Source organism: Dermacentor variabilis, chromosome 1, assembly GCF_050947875.1.
Source record: "Dermacentor variabilis isolate Ectoservices chromosome 1, ASM5094787v1, whole genome shotgun sequence".
NCBI lineage: Eukaryota > Metazoa > Arthropoda > Arachnida > Ixodida > Ixodidae > Dermacentor > Dermacentor variabilis.
In genome coordinates, this window is record NC_134568.1 from 188317896 (window position 1) to 188337959 (window position 20064).

Sequence of the window (20064 nt, forward strand, 5' to 3'; positions counted from 1 at the left end):
GAGAGAGGGTCTCCCCCGGTCGCGCTGTTTTGTACCTTTTTACCTGGGCGAGAGGAATGTCCTCCTCGCCCGTCCTCCCCGCGAGTCGGGGAGGAAGGGCGCGCGCGTCGCGAGAGCGAGGGAGAATCGGGAGAGGGCAGAGTGCGCCTCTCCCCTGTCTATGCCGGCTCTCGACGCGACGGCGCGGGGGAAGATGGGCGCGTGTGCTCCCCACAGTTTACATTCCTTCTTTGGCCCCATCTCGTTGCTCTCTCAAACCGAAACTTGGACTGGTCGCTACAAACAAGACTCCAAATAATTACCTGTAGCACTCTGAAGCCAATGATGTTTGGTGCCGTGATTATTGGGTCATTAGCTACTTATTGCAGCAGAAAAAACAAGATAGAACATTTTTGTGTCAGTACTCCTTTAACAGAGCACAGCCATATGTATTGTCACTAGAAAATCACTATTTCCCGAGTATTTCACTAGAAAATCTACAGGTGCAAATATTAAAATTACGTGCAAATTGTTACATCAGCAAAATCTGCAGTAAAAGACCATCCCTCACAGCACAGAGTGCACTGCATAATAAATCAGGCTGCCAAGCCAGCTGAACGAACTCTCAAGATGATGGACAACTCCATTAATGCAAAACTGCAATATGTGCCTTTCTTGCAAACATTTCCATTGTTTAGAACTATTCCAGGTACAGTTGCCACAGCACAATGAAGAGCATATAAGACTGCCTTCATTACAAATACAGACCTCACTATACTACTGTTATTGCAATTATTGTAGTAAGCAGCAATTGTTTTGCGCTTTTAAGTACTTCATGTGGCATGATACAGTAGTAATAATGCCAAGAATCCACCATTTCCACCACACCAAAGTGTACTAGCCAAAAGCAAGTACTAAAATAATTAGTGAATAAAACTGGTGAATAAGACATGAGACCAACATGCCATGACTTGCTTGAACTCTTCAGGTCACTCACTGTAGCATACTTAGAAAAAATTTCAAGTAAGAATGAATGCAATCATATCAGTAGAACCTCTCATCCTGCAAGTTTTAATTCTAACCAATGAGTAGTAAAGGCCAGCAAGAATATCACTTGCAGCTTGTGCATCAAGTTGTCACTGACCTGTGAAAGAACTGTTGTGGCCTGCAGTGCATTCTGAAAAGAGCAGAAAGAACAAGCTAGTACAAATGTTACATCGCTACAACACGCAGGTGCACCTTGATGCAAACATCACATAGTTTGAGGTTCAGAACAGAAATATTATATATATATATATATATATCAATAAACCAAAGCACGATAATAGGTGATATTGTTCACAACAATGAACATCTATGCATGTAGACTATGAGCATCTGTAGAAGAAAGGCTATTTTACCTGTGCAAGGCCAAGCGCAGCCAGGTTAGTGCCAAAAGGCTGTGTTTGCTGCTGCTGCACCGCTGTCTGGGGCTGCGTGAGCGCCGACGCCAAGCTGGCACCAGCTTGAGCCAGCATTGCACTCCCCGTTAAAGGAAGTTCTGCAGAAACAGAAGATACAACAAACTGTCAATCCAGATTATCACAATGCAAACTCCAGACAATAACTAGAATGTGTTGGTAACATAGTAGCCTCACACAATATATTTAGAAAAAGTATTTGAAAGCTTTGTCTTCTACTAGGAAGGCTTCTTGTTGTCTAGAAGATGCTACACCTTTATAGAAACATGCAAGCACTGGAGATTAGCTTGAAGTAAGGTATCTTCAGACATCATCACGATTATTCATAAAAGTGCATGTGATGATAAAAAAAAGTTTAAGCAGCTGTGAAGGTAAACAATGTATACAAATGCCTTTATACCGACCGAAGCACTTAAGACTTCCATAATTCTTTGATATGCAGGTCACTTCATAGTAAAGATAACACACTCTACCACTCGCAATACAGCTCACTAAACAGGCTCAGGAAAAGAAAACTTTTATTTAACATTCAAGAGATAATTAATTGAAGAAGTTGCTGATTCTCTTCTGCAAAATTTATTTGACAGAATGTGTAACTGCAATTACTTCATGACATCAAGGTTCACAGCATGCCCAGCATTGAAACCTGGGATTAATGCAAGGTGCACCTGAAGAGCATCAAATGCCACTACTGCCTCCATTGTCAAAATTTGTTTGTCCGCAGGCACCTCATTCCTGATGCCTTCATCTGCCTTAACTTTCCTCCTGTCCTTGACAGTGGCATTCCTCATAATAATTTTGTCCCTAGTACTCAATTTCTCGTAATAATAAGATCACCACATTGCATTATAAGACGAAAGAAACCGCTACTTGTACAGTTTTATTCGATCTTTACAATAACGAACTCATTGGCATTACTCTTGACGACGATGCACATTGTTTAAAGGTTACATTTTCGCTGGACTCAAATATAGCCCGCGCCTTCGTGTTTCAGTAGTTTCGTTATCGCACAGTGCTGCGCTGGTTTTTCTGGCTCGGGAAACTCACACGAACTGCAACTAGCACAGATAGCCACGCCCATGTGATGTCGTGGGATGCTCAAACACTTTACCAAGAGCAGGCACAGCAGCAAATCCAATGCTCTGTCTTGGTTTGATATTTCCATGTTTGTGCATTTGCATTTTGCATGAAAAACTGTAGCGCCACCTATCAGGTGCCATCCTATTCACCGATGACAGTAAATGGCAGTGAGAGCATATGCAACGTCACCACTACCCAACTCAAGGACGGGCAATTTGAATTGGGCTAAAGGTATGCAAACACTTCAGACGTGATTTTCTCTTAAACTAAGTCTTTTTTTAGCGCAAAACAAGCACCGCGAGGTTTCTGGAATGGTATTTGAACAGTCCGCATTGACTTAAAATTTGCCTTGAGTGTCCCTTTAACCCTTTGGGTGTTTAGTGTTACTATTAAGTGCCATAAATTCAATTTCTCTTAATGTGACTCATTTGCAAAGCTATACTACATTCAAATGCTATTTATTGGCAATACGTTGTTCCAATGCCTCCTTTACTAGATGCCAGCCGCGTTGTCCGTAAACTCTGTTCTGGGCCCTCTCCCTTTTCTTTCCTCCGCGAAAAGGCAACGAGCACCGCTTGTGGCGGACGTCTGCAACCTAGATCATGTGCTGCGGCCTCTGAGATTACAATGGCATCTGTTGCCATCTCGGAGGCAGCAGGCGCGGCGCGCGGCAGCACGGTTACGGAGCAGACGACGTCAGCTGCGGGAAGCGCGTTGCGCGGAGCCGCACAGACGACAGGCTATGCTACATTTTTTGTTTGAATGTTTGAATAAAGAGATGAAATCTCGATGTCTGTTAAGAAATGCCATGAAACATGTTTTTAAGTTCTCGAGAGTGGTTTACACAGTCCTTAAACACGCTCTACCAATATTGCGACAACAGTTGGAGTTAGCAGACGTGTTGCTTTGCATCAGTTTGTGAAGTATTTCGAGTTTACAGACGTACTTTGTCGCAGGATTTGTTTAGGTGAATGACGGCTCTTTACGCTTGCAGTTCCTGCGCCTTTTATCTGTCATTTATCCATCAATTTAAGACCTCCTAAATGTGAATCCTTCTACCCGTGGTGTCCAACAAAGACTGCAGTCGTCATGCCTTATTGCTGTGTGCCGCAATGTAAGTCAAGCACTCAATGCCGACATCCCGGCATATCGTTTCATGAAATACCGGTCGACAGCAGTTTGGGTGAAAGATGGCTTGAGGCTATTCCTAGGGAGAACTGGATGCCCACACTAACTTCAAACTGTTCGGTAGTTTGCAGTTTGCACTTTCAGGAGTGCGATTTCAGAGAAAGCTGCAAAATGCGACGTTGACTTAAGCCTGGAGCGGTGCCCAGCTTGTTTAGCAAGCGCTTTTCATGAGAGCCAGACGCCGGGTGTGCCATAGCGGAAAAACGCAAGCGAGATACGTCGCTCACAGGCGCGCTTGGCTGTATGCTGCCTTCTGAAAGCAGAGTACTTTGCTCGCAGCCACACGATGAGCAGTCAGCTGAGACAAACTTCAACGAGGACCCTTCTGGAACTGGCACAGAATTTTGCCCAATAGCTATTCCCGGCTGCACTTTGGAACTTGTCCAGTGAAACCAAGAACGACCTGCTATGAGCAACTTTTTGTTTGGCGTGGCAGCCAGTAAAGATACCCTAAATGAGGACTCGGCGCCTAATCGGGGCCCTGACTGTACTATTCCCATTGGTTCCTTGCCATCTGGTGGCTTGCAAGTTAACTCAGAAAACAATGGAGTGCATTTTTCAGAGCCTGCTGCAGGGGAGGACAATGACGCACAAACAGAAGACCAAAGCGCTCTAACAGATTCAGTGAATTTTGCATCTAAGAAGAAAAGGCAACCAACAAAGGCTTTGCGCTCATTCAAGACGCAAACAAAATGGAGCTCAAACACGTCAAGCGTGTTTGTAGAAAGAAAGCTATGGCGACGAAAAGAATGTGCGCTGCGAGCAGAAAATGATAAACTGCGCAGAACTGTAGACGCCTACAAAGAAGAACTTCAAAAATTGAAAGAAAAGTGCTACGTCTCTGCATTTCTGGAGGTTATGGCTGACGCCGAGGAGGGGACAGTAAAAGCAGTGCTTCTCCTTGACCAAGTAAAAAATTATAAAAAGAAAACACCACGCTGGTCGGAAGTAACAATCAGGCATGGCATCGTAATGCGACACCTCTCAACAAAAGCCTACGAATACTTGAGGTGCGAAGAGCTTCTCAAGCAACCTTGCAGAACAACGCTACAAAAATACTTCGTACTATGGCCGGCGAAGTCGGTTTCAGCGAGTTGGTTTGCTCCCGCCTGGAAGCGGAGCTTGAGAATCTGGACACATCACAGTCAAAAGTATGTAGCCTCGTTGCTGACGAGATGAGAATTAAACAAAAGCTGCTCTACCACAAGCAAAGGGACGCATTCATTGGTGATGTCGACCTAGGTCCTGACCTCGAGTACCTTGCTCCTGCAGCTGAAGGTGAACATCGGGCGAATTCACTGCTGTGTTTTCTGCTTTGTGGTCTGCAAGCAAGATATAAGATTCGTGTTGGTTATTTCTTCACCAAAGGTTGCACTGAAGACCAGCTCGCCGAGGCCCTTCGTCACGTCATCAAAACAGCCTGCATTGGTTTTGACATCATCAGAGTTGTAACCGACAACCACAAAATCAACGTAACTGCTATGGAAATTCTGAGTGGCAGAGAAGCAAAAACACGGGCACCACATCCGGCAGATCCATCAATGGGATATATTTTTCGCATTCGATCAAAGCCACGTTATAAAGAACATCAGGTCTCAATTCCTGGCCAAGGAATTTGGTAAAAACAAGGAAATTTCATCAAAAGTACATCAAAATGCTCTACGAGATGCAGAGACAATCAACAGGTGTGGCCAATCAGGTTCCTTACAAGGAAGCACATTTTCCAGTCGAATATTGAAAAAATGAATGTGAAAACAGCCGTGCAGTTATTTTCTCCTGCAGTAACTGCAGCACTCAAATACCTCAGGGATCAGGCAAGCCACAGCTGCGATTTTGAATTTGCATCTGTGGGGCCGACTGTTGAGTTCATGGAAGCGTTCCACAAGTGGTTCACATGCATGGATGTGAGCAATCTTCAGCAGCACATCCATCGCAATGAAGAAGATGCTCGTCAGTTTTCTGAAACTGATGACCCAAGGCTGCAGTGGCTTGAGGGCGAGTTCCTTTCTTACATTGAGCAGCTGAAAAATAAAAGCTGCGCGGAAAACTTCCTGAGCAAGGAAACACACCATGCGCTCGTCTTTACAACGATGTCAAACATGGAATCTATTCAGTTCCTTCTTTCTCACAAGAAGTTTAAGTTTGTGCTTACGCGCAAGTTTTCAAGTGACCCCATAGAGGCCATGTTTGGATTCCTGCAGCGTAGCTCCGGCTGCAACGATGCCCTGGATGTAAAAAGCGCAGTGTGCGGAATAGAAAAGATGCTCAAGACCAGCATCGTTGTCTCCTCCATCCAAAGCAACGCGAGAAGCTCGACATGTTTTCGTCGACACAGCTTCTACCAATATGTCAGACTCCCACAAAGACCACGAGTACTGCAGAAAAGGTTTTAGACACGGCGGTGAATAGGCTAAAAGAACAGTGCCTCTCAGATGCGCAATGTGCGTCAAATCCAGATGTCGCCAGCGTGGCGATGGTCGGAGGATTCATTGCGAGAGCGGCAAGCGAAAACATCCCCTGCGCCGAATGCTTTGCAATGCTGCAAGGAACCAAAGCAAACACTCCACTCCTTGGTCTTATCGCACATCAAGATCACGGGGGGGCTCATGTATCCAAGCCAAGAACTTGTGAAACTTCTGATATGCCTCAGGAGATTTTTCGACAGCGTGCTCCTGCATGGAAAATCATTCTCAAAACCACTCAAGGTTTGCGTGGAAAGGAGTGTCAAACTCCTCGTGGGACTACCACTTCTGCGATGTGGCAACACAGATACCGTTCACAGCAGAAGGCTTTTGCATCTCATAACTACAAAGTTCATCAAGCCACTTTTCAGTAACTATGCACTTGGAACAACCGACAAACATGCCACTGTCAAGCTGCTGGAGCGCAAACCTATTTCCAGAAAAGTTATTAAAATGTAGACACAAATGTCTACGCGTTTTGCCGCTGCAGTGATAATTCTCGGGCAGGACATTTGAACGACACACTCACGACCATCCAATTTAAGCATGAAGAAGTGTACATGCTCAGTTCCCACGAAAAATATGAATGCCTCAAGCCTGGCCATCCTTATCGCCAAACTTCTTTAGGGCTGGGATCAAAAATCTATAGGCACTTTGCTGAGCTAAACTGCGATAGGCAAAAGCCTATCTATGAGCGCCTCTGTTACTGTTGTCTGAACTGTTCTGCGAACAGACGCTGCCGTGGCCGCGAGCATGGGATGAAATCACAGCCATATGGCTGCAAGGTTTGTCGTCCATGTCCACACGCGCATGTCCGCGCTCCCCCATGCGCCCACTCGCACAGCACTACTGGCATGATGCCTCGTCTCCTTGCTCCCCTCGCTGATGGTCACCACCTTCTTGCTGAGCCCTCACACTCATGAGCTACTAAAGGCTTACGCCTTAAAAACTTTGCTTGATGCGCACAACGCGTTCTCTCTGAAAGCGACCTGTGCTATATACATTGCTATAAGCACACGTGGCCAGATCGAAAGCATCACTACCTCAACACGCATGAGTGATTACATGCGACTTCCAAGAGACATGCTGCCGGATGCAAACGCTGCACATGGTTTGACGCGTTAGAGCTCTTGCGAGAGAGAGAGTGTCGGTGAACGCGAAATATAGCAATTCTTCCTTGCACTGCTGGCAGTGTGAACTGCGCATAAGTTAACTTCACGTGTTACACCAGGACAATTGTGTTCTGCGCGATTGATGAACTCGTTCGACCAAGCAGCACTTCAAAACAAACTGCAATTAAGCGCTATTTCGTTCAAGCGCGGCCGACGAGCAAGCAGAAGCAACAAGCGATGTACTAGTAGAAACTCGACGATCTCCTGACGGCTGGTGCATTGGCGGAGGCACCGACATCACAAGCTAAAACGTAAGGCCCAAGTTTATTTTAGAGTACGTGTGTCGATTGTACGCATGTTACCGTGCATGCCACTGAAAAGCGTAGGTTAAGGTAGCCAGTTATTTAGTGTTCTTTGAAAAAACGCATTTGCCGCATAGTGAAAAAAAAAGTCTTGAACAGTAACGCAAAGCTCATAAGACGTATAAAATGTATGATCTACCAGCACCGTGCTGCATAATATAAGAAGCGGGCGAACAGTTACTATAATGAAAATGACTAACGAACGAATATATATATATATATAAAAAAAAGACGCCCACGAGAACGCTCGCTAGCAGACGCCCCCGCATATCAGCGCTATCGATGCGCCAGCGGAAGCAGCCAGCCGCTGCCGCCGGAAGTTGAAAAGGCAACGAGCGCTGCCTTAAGGAATTTATGCTGAACTAAGGGAACCGCCGCCACAATAGGAAAGCGAGCAACGCAGCGGGCATCTGGTAAAGGAGGCATTGGTTGTTCAACAGTTCACAAATTTTAAACTCTGAAAATTCAAGCAAAAATTTGGAATTTAGACTATTTCATGATTTTAATTAGGATAATTAGCATTCCTCAGGCAACATAGCCTTACCTCGTAATCAACATATTGAAGTCCCATGAATCAAACGTCAGAAGTTCTTCGATGTTTACATCATACAAAAAATGTGCAGGCTTTTTGCATTGGTCCGCTATGCCAGAGCAACGACAGTTGATAAGCTTTGTCACATAATTTGTCATTTAAAAACAAAAACTACTACATAATAGTTTTGTTTAACCAACTGAGTAGATGGTACAACCAGTCTACACATCTTTCCCATTCATGAGCTGCCTTGGGCACCGCCAGGAGCGTGTGTCCGCAGCCAGACTAGTATACTTGGCCATGGCACTTAAAAGCTTAAAACCTTCAGACAAAAATCAATTCTGTGTGCATAAAACTTAGTTTTAATATACAGTGAACTCTCACTTGAGTGAACTTCAAGGGACTGAAGGAAATAGTTCACTTAACTGAAAGTAACTAAAATGAATATTCACTAGACCAACATAAGACATGGCATACAGAGTCAAAAGTTTGAAGTGCAATTCATGGAGCAAAAGACATGGCATCTATAGTGTTAGAAATGTGTGAAATGGAATTTGTACATATCAATGAAAAACACACCACGTGGGTCATTTGTGTGCACACGTGGAACTGACGAGACTAGAAAGAAAGAGACAACGACCATGCCACGACTAGCCGGTCGGAAAAAAACACACACCACGTGGTTTGTGGTGTGACAGATCGCCGCTTTGCTCTGGCGGCGTTGTAAGCGCCAGCGATGTTACTTTGTTCATGGCCTCCGAGATTACATGCTTGCTCATTCTGTGCGGGTGATATCGAAGGCCATGCCTCGTTGCCATTCGTTTTCCGCACCACCGCTTTGCCCCAGGGGCGCTGTAGCGCCAGTGACATTACATTGCCGCTGGAGCGGCGGTTTGATGAGGGCGGGCATCGGTTGCACCTGCAGTGCAGTGCAAGCCTTGGTCCTCTGAGCGAGTTCGTTAAACTGAAATATTGACTGTTCCGAAATTCGTTTAAGTGAAACATTTTTGCATAGAAGCTATAAGAAAACTGCCAGGGATTTTTAAAAAGTTCGTTATTCTGAAATATTCTATAAACTGACGTTCGCACAACTGAGAGTTTACTGTACATCTCTTGCATCTTAAGCTTCAGCAACAACACGCAGCACCAGAACATATTCAAATTTTATATTTTTCAGCAAGTTTGCTAGTGTACACAAATGTGTATTTCATAATTGTACTCCGTCAAATATATCAGATGCCAAAATGACATCGACCATTTCATGTGCTGTGTACATGGAAAATGCCCAGCCATTTCCGAAATTAGCCTCCCCCACATAAATCATTACTGTTAAAAAAAAAAAAAGAACCCATACATGGCCACATACTCGCACCACCAGTATCCCCCAGAGGGTATCTTTCAGTGCATTTTTTCTACTGCATATGTCTCAAACATGATTTGCACATATCAACAGATACTGCAACACAGACATACAAAGAAGCGCCTTGATATTTATATAACATGACTTAAACTACACTTTTTTAGTGCTTGCGATTCCAAGATATTATGTAACTATGTACAATGTGCTGCAACAGGTTAATAAGCATGTTAAGAAACCCAACTCTAAGTACTTCAGAGCAAGAATTGAACAATTTATTACAAATCTAACTTTCTTTTTTACTGTTCAGTCACTGTGAAGCCCTCCTTATGCCGTCTTAAATAGGGGCTGCAAGGTCTTAACTCTTAAACAAACATACGAGATTTGCAATAAAAGATCCATGTAAGCAAAAGTTACTCAACATGAAAAGTCAAAACACATGCCATACACGTATCCCTTTAAAAGGATGGAATACTTAATTCAGCAAGTTTAACTTTTAAATATTGTATTAAATTCTGGACCTTTACATGCCAGAACTACAATATGACTATGAGGAATGCCAGATTATTTTTGACCGCCTGGTGTTCTTTAACGTGCACCCAATGCACAGTACACGGATGTTGTTGCATTTCGCCCCTATCGAAATGCGGTCGCCACCGTCGTGATCTGATCCCGCGACCACATAATTAGCAGTGTAACAAGCCAGTTTAGAAAGTGCTAATTTCCGACTGATATTATGGTACCTAATCAACCCTACTTTCACCTGAGGGGGTTTGTCTAGTAATCTTTAAGTGGCAAACGGTATAACTGTACATGAAAAGTAGGTTTCAACAAGTTCAGAATAAAAAAAAAAGAGGGAGTGAGTGGGGACTGGTGTAAGTGCGTTATTTGATGCACAATTGGTGGAAATGTTTTACATAATCCTGTATAAATGCATGCAGTGAGCTGCAAACATGGCTCCTTAAAGCTGGCATGGGTAACAAAAATGTGCAAGAAAAAAAGCAACAGGTGGTACATTAGCACCACTTGTTCATTCATTAAGATATTTCACAGCGTAACCCTTTCACAGGATCCGAGCCATCACAAAGATTCACATTTTGCAAAGAATTAATGCAACAGGTTCAATCTACCATCACAGGTGCCTTCTACAAAAAGAGAAAGAAGGAAAATCTAGGACAAGTGTGGACAAATGTGGGCTAACAAAGCTCACCAGTGGCCCTCATCCATGGTGGATTTTTGCCAGCACCTCCAAATTGAGACATCTCTGAAAGTACACAAGTATAAAAATTGTTTAACCATGCCAAGACACTGTTTAACTCTGAAAAAAAAAAAAAAAAAAGAACACTAAACTATAGCCCCTCACTCATGATATATGCCCATTTCTACATTATCTTTTCTCAATTCACCGAGGCCATTCGCTGTTTAACTTCTGTTTAACTTTGTGGAAACCTTCACATTTCAAGGCTACCATACACCCCCCCCCCCCCATCACGAAGCCTTGTGCCGGGCTAATGATCCATGCCAGTGTGTCAGAAAGAGAGAAGGTAAAATCCCTATTTATTTATTTATTTATTTATTACAATGTAGAAATACCTTGTAATAAATACCTTCTCAAGGGCCATAAATTAAAAGCAATGCCAATTGTACCTGCTTGGTGCAGTTAGCATGCACCAACTGCAGAAGTGTCCACCCAGCAACACAGAATCCCACTAACCTTGCAGCTCTCTTGTTCCCAGTGAGCGACACACAAAATCCTTCATGGCTGCCCTCACTTCTGTTTCACCATATGCACGCTGCACACCACTATGGTAAGGTAATATATGAAGATGCCATCGTGCCATCTTACTGTGTCACAGCAGTACACTAATACCACTGCCAGGCTCAAATTGAATGATAAAACATTGTCAAATACAAAATCTCAGTGAAAACCAAGAAGTAGTGCAGGAAGTATTCATGATGGTAGATTGGGAATGATTAGGGGTAAGCATTAATAGGGAATAAATCAGCATATTCAGCAACTTCACAGATTTCTTGCAACTAATGAGTGAGGACAGGCTAAATAATAAAGTAATGTTCAATAGCCTGGCAAAGGAACAAAAGACATAATAAAGAACTGTGCCCATACAGACATATATCAGGAACACTAAACCATTTTAGTTTACTGATACAAAATATTTACTATATGAGTATGCATAAACTTTAGCAAAAGCAGGTTTGTTTATATATATGACAACTGTCTTCTACTTAATACAGCAGTTACAGTTACAGCTACAATACAGTTACAGCTTGCAATAAAAACATTTGTTGAAAAGGTTGGCATTACAGATGGCAGCACACTCTTAATGGTTGATAACTTGTAGCATAAAAAATGCTCTCTTGACAACACTCAAATTTTGGATGGCTAGAAGCCTGAGCATGCAGTGTAAGGTAACTGGCCACTGTAAATACTAAGGTAGACAGAATGATAAAGGGTCAGCAGTGTCAGCAACTGCATAGTCCTAATAGCAATACAAACTCATCAGCAAGTTTTCGTATACTGTCACTATCAACTGGCAACAGCTTAAAAATCAACTCGTAGTTCTGAAATGAATGAGACAGCTCAAGCTTTACATTAGGATCCGTAACTTGCACCCTGTACTAGAATGATCCGCTAGTGTTAAGCCAACTGATCAGAAATGTTCCTCTCAGCTATCTGGTAGCCAATGCGTAACCTGAAAAGGTTCTGGAACAGCTATGACTGAGATCTAGCACACTTTTGACACCAGGTGCAGTGCACAGAAGCCGATCCCTAGCATTAGATGAACCTCATGCGCAAGTGCACTCTTGATTTGAAGATCCGTAATTATTGAAAGAGACAAATTTGTCAAAAGAAACATCAGCTGGTTAAGGGAAAATACAGGGAAGGTGGGAGATGAAAATTCAAGATGATGAGCAGAACGAGAACGAGGTAAAAGCAGGAGCCAACGTTTCAACAAGTGGACTTGTCTTTACGAGAGCAAGGTAAAAGCGGGAGCCAATGTTTCGACAAGTAGACTTGTCATCTTCAAAAAGACAAGTCCACTTGTCGAAACATTGGCTCTCGTTTTCACCTTGTTCTCGCTTTGCTCTTAAACTTGATAAGTAGGTTGTGCATAAAGTCATGTGACGACAGAAGGGCCTTGAGCTTCTCACATTTATTGTCTTTGGTAACACTGCACCTCAAAAATGACACAATGGCATGACAGTCGTATAGGATGTCGAGTTTCATGATCGTAAAAATGAGAACTCGCAGTTGAAAGAGAGTTGCTCACTCCCATGATTTGGAATACAAAGCTAAACTTACAGCATAGCTCCTATGTTGGCCGCAAATAAGATAAACCTCATTAGGTGGTCATTCATGCCTTTATACAGTAAACTTTGCCTTACAACAGACTTTTTCAATGGTGAGCAGATGCACACAGGTGCAACTGCTTCCAGATCGTGAAATCTTTAGAAAGATAAACCAGAGCTAGGTGATAGCATCAGCTAAAAATAAAGATGGCAATTCACAAACACAACCAAATGCACTCTGCCATGTGGTCCTGCTCGGCCGAAGAGCTTTGTGAGTGTACAAAACACCAGGATGTGAAGTGCCCAGTGTACGAGGGAAATTCAGAAACTTTTGCCCCTATTTTTTTAGCCATATTAAGGCTGCAAATGCAAAGTCAACATATCCATTCTCAGCAGTGGACTTTCTTGGACAGGCACGGCCCGGCAAGTTGTTGAAGATGGTGGTTGTGCTTCACACATCCAAGGCGTACAAGCAACGAAGCATGATTCGTTTTCTATAGAGCAAGGGATGAACAGCCATCGAAATTCACAGGGAAATGCAGCCCACGTATGGGGAAAGGTGTCTCGTTTTGACAAGTTTGAGGTGGTGGTGTTGTGAGTTCGCAAAAGGTAGTGAAGACTTGCATGACAATGAGCATTCGAGGAGGCCGCATGCATCGCAGTTCTACCACAGGGGCATCACAAATTTAGTGCTGCGATGGGACAAATGTCTAAACCAGTGTGGGGACTACGTGGAAAAATAGTGTAAGGTACGTAAAATAGTATGTATATCTGTAATTACCTGCATGTGCCTGATTTTGGCTAATGAAAAATAGAGGCAAAGACTTCCTTATTTGCCCTCATACTTAAAAAAAAAACACTCGGGTGGTGCCATCTGCCTTGTTATTACCCCCCAACCATTTTTTCTATGCCTCCACAATTTTGAAAAATTAGCACCTTTTCATGAATGTATGCACTGCACGCTTCACTTTGCTGATTGCTTGTAGCCTCTGTATTACGAGAGGGATGAGCTATTGCTCATGATGATAGTTTTTGTACCTTTGCAAGGGACGATGCATTCTTTGGGTATGAGCCATTGCAATGAGCCACTTAAGGCTCTCGCCTTAAAATAATAAGCCCTATTTACAAATATTACAAGTATTTCTGAAAGCTTACACCAGCTTTGGTGAAACATTTGACCAGACTTTCTCGCAATGCTACGTAGAGGGAAATCTTCCACCAATGTCTAGGCGAGTTTCTTAAAAGGACACTAAAGCGAAACACTAAATCTATTTGGTCTAATAAAGCATTGTTTGAGAACCATGCAGGCAGTCATTTCAAAATAATAGTTTGATTATTAGATGAGAAAATGCAGCCTGAAGTATCAGTATTTGAATTTCGCGCCGAAACTCAGACCCCGCTACGTCATTATGATGTCAGGGATTCCAAAGTATGTTTTCGCATTTGGGTCACGTTGGCTGAGTAAAGGTTCCCGAAACTTGCTTTGTTTAATAGTTGGTTCCTTTTGAACACAATGTAATCAATCTGTAGCACTATATAATTAAGTAGGCCCTAGAAGATGCCATCAAAATCCATGACGTCACAGCGACCAGGTACGGGAACTTCAAGGAGACGTCACCACCCGTCTTTCGTTCTTGCTCTTTTTCTTGCTTGCCGAGCATCTTATTGTGGTGAGAGTGGTGTTTTTAGTGTCGTAGAAAGGTAATTTACCGATGAAAAAGAAATAATTTTTCTCTTTAGTGTCCCTTTAAAGCGCACTCTGACAGCCATGAAAATGCCTAAATATAGAAAGTTCAGCTTGTCTTGAATGTGATTTGGCCTAAAGCAGTCATGTCTACGAAACACAGCTACACAAAGAAAGCTTTCTTCAAGTTAACATACAACTGTTGCTTCCAGCTGAGTAGACCATAAATATGATCGCTTGCCAAAAACAAGGAATGGCGGAAGGGAACAAGGGGAGCGCCAACTTTCGACTGTTTATTCTCTATTGTATAACATCCAACATATACAAGCAGGCGAATGCGCAACACACAGAACAGCATCAATCGCACAACACCCTAATCACAGCCGGCTATTAAAAAAAACCTTTTTTCTGCATGCAAAAGTAAAACTGATGTGTTGCTAATACAAGACAAACATCATTCTTTAATACAAAACGCCTCTAACAATTCATGTGCCGTGGTGTCCCTGCTTCTTCCAAGAATCTGTACCTTGTCCAGTCGTGGCTCCCACGGATGTGAATTGCAGTGCTTAGGAAAATGTGCTCCGTCTTTACCTTTCAGTGACAGCTCATGTTTCCACGCATGCTCATTTACTCATCACCCAGTCTGGCCGACATATGTCATATCGCAGGACAACGGAAACTCATACACGACTCCAGTAGCACATTTTGTGTACGGCTTGGCATGTACTTTACAACAACGTTTCTTGCTCCCATCAGAAAGAATGCAAGGACACAGCTGGGTAAGCTTGCGTGGCGCAGAGAATACGACTGGCACCCCATGTTTGTCTGCAACCTTCTTTAAGTTGTGGGTTACATGGTGCATATAAGGCAAGACCTCCGCCCTCACCATTCTCTGCGTTGGCTCAGCCTTTCTCCTGTATTCATCACTCTTGAATTCCTGGAGGAGCAAGGACACATTGAGCCTCTTCAATTTTCTTGTTCTCGCTACCCACAAGCTGCCAGAGCAAGCCTGCGTTTTACTCGCATGCATTTTTCTTGTGTTGCGCCAACCACCACGCGGCGCACTTAGGTGCGCATTAGTTTTTCTCTCGCCAAGAGGATTTTCGCCTGGAAGAGTTCTTGGCATTTTCTGGCTAGCAGACAAGAAAAAGAAACAACGGTCGCTCGTTGCCATCACTGTGAGGACTCAACAGATTGCAACATGTTTGCTTGAGCACAACCTCTCCGGAAAGTCGTCTTGCCGGTGTAGGATACTGAGCAGTATGCGTATGGTTATCTGTGGACCAAGTGTCTCACGTTTTCTTCAATATTCCTTCGGTAGCCACATTAAGTGCCAAAAGCAGGCATTCGATTGTGGCCAACATGCTTTCCTTTGAGTTTTCTTTTTTTCTTATTTCGATGACCCCGCTCCACAAAAAAAAAAAAAAAAAAAGAAGAAGAAGGCATTGTTGCGTGGCAGCGAATTGTTGCATGGGGAAAGTTCGATTTTGTTACTTCTTTTGCGGAAAGTAATGAGCCACGGGACGCTTCAGTTACCGGATACTCTTACTATATTATTGCGGTAGCAATTATATGGACTCTCCATGCAGGTGCATTACTGCCGTCGCCCTCATGTTCCGTATAAGCCCAAGGGCAATAAAATCGTAACCGCGCGCCATATTCTGTATGTGCGAGTGAAACCAATGGGGGGGGGGGGGGGGGGGGGGGTGCACAGGTGAGCCAACGATGGTGGCTCAGTCTGTGTGCAAGGGAGAAAAGTATGGAGGAAGCGCGCCACCTTTCGTCATGCGCGATACATTAGGGGGAGTGGATGGAGGGGGGGCGGGCCTTAGGATTCTGTGATCTGTATATCTTTGATTGCGCAACATGTTTATTTGCCTTGTTTGACGCATTATCTACAGTGACATTTTCTAAGATACATAGATTTATTGGAGACTTATATGTATATTTAAATATCTTGTTGCGAGGTTTTGTGAATACGTGCAGTGAACTTTGTTTCCAGTGACACTTTTTTGCCCTTCATCAAGCTGTATCTTCGCATTTGTATATTCCATTGTATCTTTGCATTTCTAATGTATGAGGGCAAGTCAAATGAAAGTGAGCCTATCCAACTTGTGCAATAATGGCTTGGTTCATTATGTGCAAGGCATGCATGTAGCATGCAGCCATCTCTCATTTACAAAAGTGACATACAGGTGTGAGGATAAAGGTTCTTTAAAGCTCTCATACACTGGGCTGAACATGGTTGCGTGACATAATGGACACTCCAAAAACTGAACAGTGTGGTGTCATTAGGTTTTTGACAGCTGAAGGTGTTTCCCAAAAAGAACTTATTCGCCGTATCACTGCCGTGTCTGTTGAACGTTGCATTTCATTGGCCACTGTGAAGCATTGGAGCAAACGGTTCAAAGAAGGACGTGAAAGTTGCAAAGACGATCCAAAACCGGGCCAAAGTCACTGTGCAATCACCCCTAACACAGTTGCAAAGGTTGATGACCTGATTAGACAAGACCGGAGGATAAGCATAGATGGATTGGCAGAGCATGTGAAGTTCGGTTCACACAATAATTCATGAACATCTCGGTTATCGGCTCTTGTGTGCGCAATGGATGCCAAGATTATAGAACAAGTTAACATAACACCGCCAGAAGACAGAGAGGTTCGATGCTGCCTTAACTCATCTGATCCGGTATCACAAAGAGAGTGACGACTTCTTGTCTGCAGTTGTCACCGGGGGTGAGTCATGGTGCCACTATTATGAGCCTGAAACACGACGGCAATGCTTACAGTGGAAACATTTGAATTCACCCCCCCAAAGAAAGCAAAGGCCGTCATTTCTGCCGGAAAGGTGTTGTTGTTGTTGACTTTTTTTTTTTTTTTTTACATAGTCAGGGGCCATTACTGATTGAATGTGCTAAACCTCGAGAGACTATCAATTGTTTCCGATATTGTGAAATGCCGGATCGGCTGCGTGTCACAATCAAGAACAAACGACGTGGAATATAGACAAATGGGATCATCTTGCTCCACGACAATGCCCGTCCCATGTCACTCATGTGGTTAACACAAAACTAGCAAACTTCAATTGCGAAACACTGCCACATCCGCCATACAGCCCAGACCTGTCGCCTTGTGACTTCCACATTTTGGGACAATAAAATAACCAGCTCAAGGGAACCAGGTTCATGTCGGACGATGACATGAAAGAGTCAGTTACCGACTCTTTGAAGCAGCAACACAAGCTTTATGAGACTGGAATCGCGCGACTCATTTAGTCAGTGGGACAAATGTCTAAATGCTCATGGAAACTACTTTTAAACAAAGCGCGCCATTAGTCATATATTCATATTGGCTTACTTTCATTTGACTCGCCCTAGCATATTTTGCAGAAATCCTGCTTTCTATATGGCCTCTCTGTTGCGACTATAAATTTAGTGCGATTACTCACAATACACAACCGGTGACAGCTGCTTCTGCGCAATACACTGGCACAAAGGACAGCGTCAGTGAGATTTTTCCCTGGCCGTTGTATATGTATAAAAATGTAAACAAGGTTCTTGAATGACAAGGTTTCATTAAAGTATGCGTCCTCAACTTGTTCATTTCATGGCCTTTACATTTTTCTTTTTTTTTTTAACATGCCAAAACCACTTTCTGATTATGAGGCAAACCGTTGTAGGTGGGGTCTCCGGAAATTTGAACCACCTGGGGTTCTTTAATGTGCACCTAAATCTAAGTACACAGGTGTGTTCGTATTTCACCCCCATCGAAATGCAGCCGCCGTAGCCGGGATTTGATCCCGCCACCTTGTGCTTACCAGCAAAACACCATAACCACTAAGCAACCACGGCGGGTACATTTTTCATATCAGCTGCACGCAATGCTTTGCTGGTTTCGAACTGGTATGGTTGTAAAGTTCGTGTGATATTTTCTTTACATATTAAACAGACAAAAAAGCATGGAACCCTTGATATCAGTTATTTCTGGCACAATTTTTGGGATATACGAGTATATTCTTTTATGAGAAAATATAGATTTTATTTGTCTTGAAAGTGCGCAGCATCTTTGGTAATGGCAGTGCAGTTATTCATGTATTTGATCCCTCAACAATCCTATAAGGAGGAGGCCGAGCTGTCATAAGCAACCCCCGAACGAAATTTCTGGTGACGCCACTGCCTAGAACCATGATTTGTTCATTTACTCAACTTTTGTTTCACCATTTTTTGCTTGCATATTTGTCATGGCTTCATCTCTTTTCAAGAAGACAGACAAAAGAGAGATTATCCGTCTACAAGCTGCCCATGCCAAGCCATAAGAAGCTCAATCGTCATCATAATGACAACAGGTCCTCTTGAGCTATGTGCCTCGCCATGAAATGTTTGCAAGTTTACCAGATAGAGAGATGTGATCCCTGTCAGAAAAGCAGCAGTCTACAGTTTTGTGTCATACCGAGCGGGAATGCTAAAATTTGACATACAAGCTTACTTGCTTTTAAGGCCATTTAATGACAAATGGAAAAGTAACATGCAGAGTCCAGATTTGTTTGTTTTTTTCTAGTCATTACAACCCCGATGACCAGAACAGAAACAACGTAGCAAGCTCCTACTTGCTAATGCACAAACTCTGTCATCTGCTTTTTGCAAATTAGCTTGGCAGCCAATGCCACCAACTATCACGTGCTCTTTCACAATGATAATTTATTACATGAAAACGCAAAAAATTTTAGAACGACCACAAGCGCTCAATGCCATTTTGAGGTTATGACAATTCATGGTAAATGAAGCTCTGGCAGTCACTCTTACATAGTTCATGAACAGTTAGCATCAAATCAATAACTAGGCTAGCTCTGCACAGTATGATATGCTAGAAAAGGCAAGCTCACACAACCGACCTACACCACATTTTACAAACATGACAAATCACTAAAAACAATTTTTCTTTCTCTTCAAAGAGCAGATGACAAACCTGAGCACAGTGTGTTACCAAAAATGTTGTGAAATATACCTGCAGAATAGTAAGTTCGGCTTAACATTCAGCCAATCAATAGTGAACTAGCTAGGGAAGTCTCAGCGTGGAACTTATCTTCGTCAAGGCCCTCACACGTTTGCTTGTTGAAATGTTGGCTCCAGGCTGAGGCTTCCCATGCTCACCTCTATTACTCAACTGAAATGTTCATCTCCTTGCAACTTCTTTGCCTTGTTTGAACACATAAACATAGATTTAATTTTTTTTCAACATGAAACTGTAAATTGTGATTTCCAAGGATTTGTGAGCTAACTGGGTTTGCTTCTATGTTTATTTAGTGCCCTTGTTTATTCACACAACCTTTGCAGAAATCCTTGTAAACAATGTTGTCTACATAACATTCCTTACTTTCCTATGAATAATCTACTTGTGTCAAAGCCTTTACTGTCGCACCTGAACACAAAATGTGCAGCAGAAATACCGAGATCAGACAATATGTACTGGAAAATTTTGCATAATGTTTTTTTTTTTTTTTTACACTATGTACCTCTCGCCAACGTGTTATAAAAAGAAT

General features: G+C 43.1%; 1 protein-coding gene across 2 annotated transcripts in view; it reads right to left on the minus strand.

Moving 5' to 3' along the window:
- The window catches only part of LOC142589870 (cell division cycle and apoptosis regulator protein 1-like), a 221717-nt gene that overhangs the window by 198167 nt on the left and 3486 nt on the right, over positions 1-20064 (minus strand). For both annotated transcript variants that reach the window (XM_075701526.1, XM_075701519.1), the window contains exons 2-4: positions 10743-10796; positions 1380-1519; positions 1124-1156 (exon numbers count right to left, since the gene is read on the minus strand). In XM_075701526.1, coding sequence (XP_075557641.1) covers positions 1124-1156; positions 1380-1519; positions 10743-10794 — 225 coding nt within the window. In that variant the 5' untranslated portion in view covers positions 10795-10796. The remainder of the gene's footprint in view (positions 1-1123; positions 1157-1379; positions 1520-10742; positions 10797-20064) is intronic.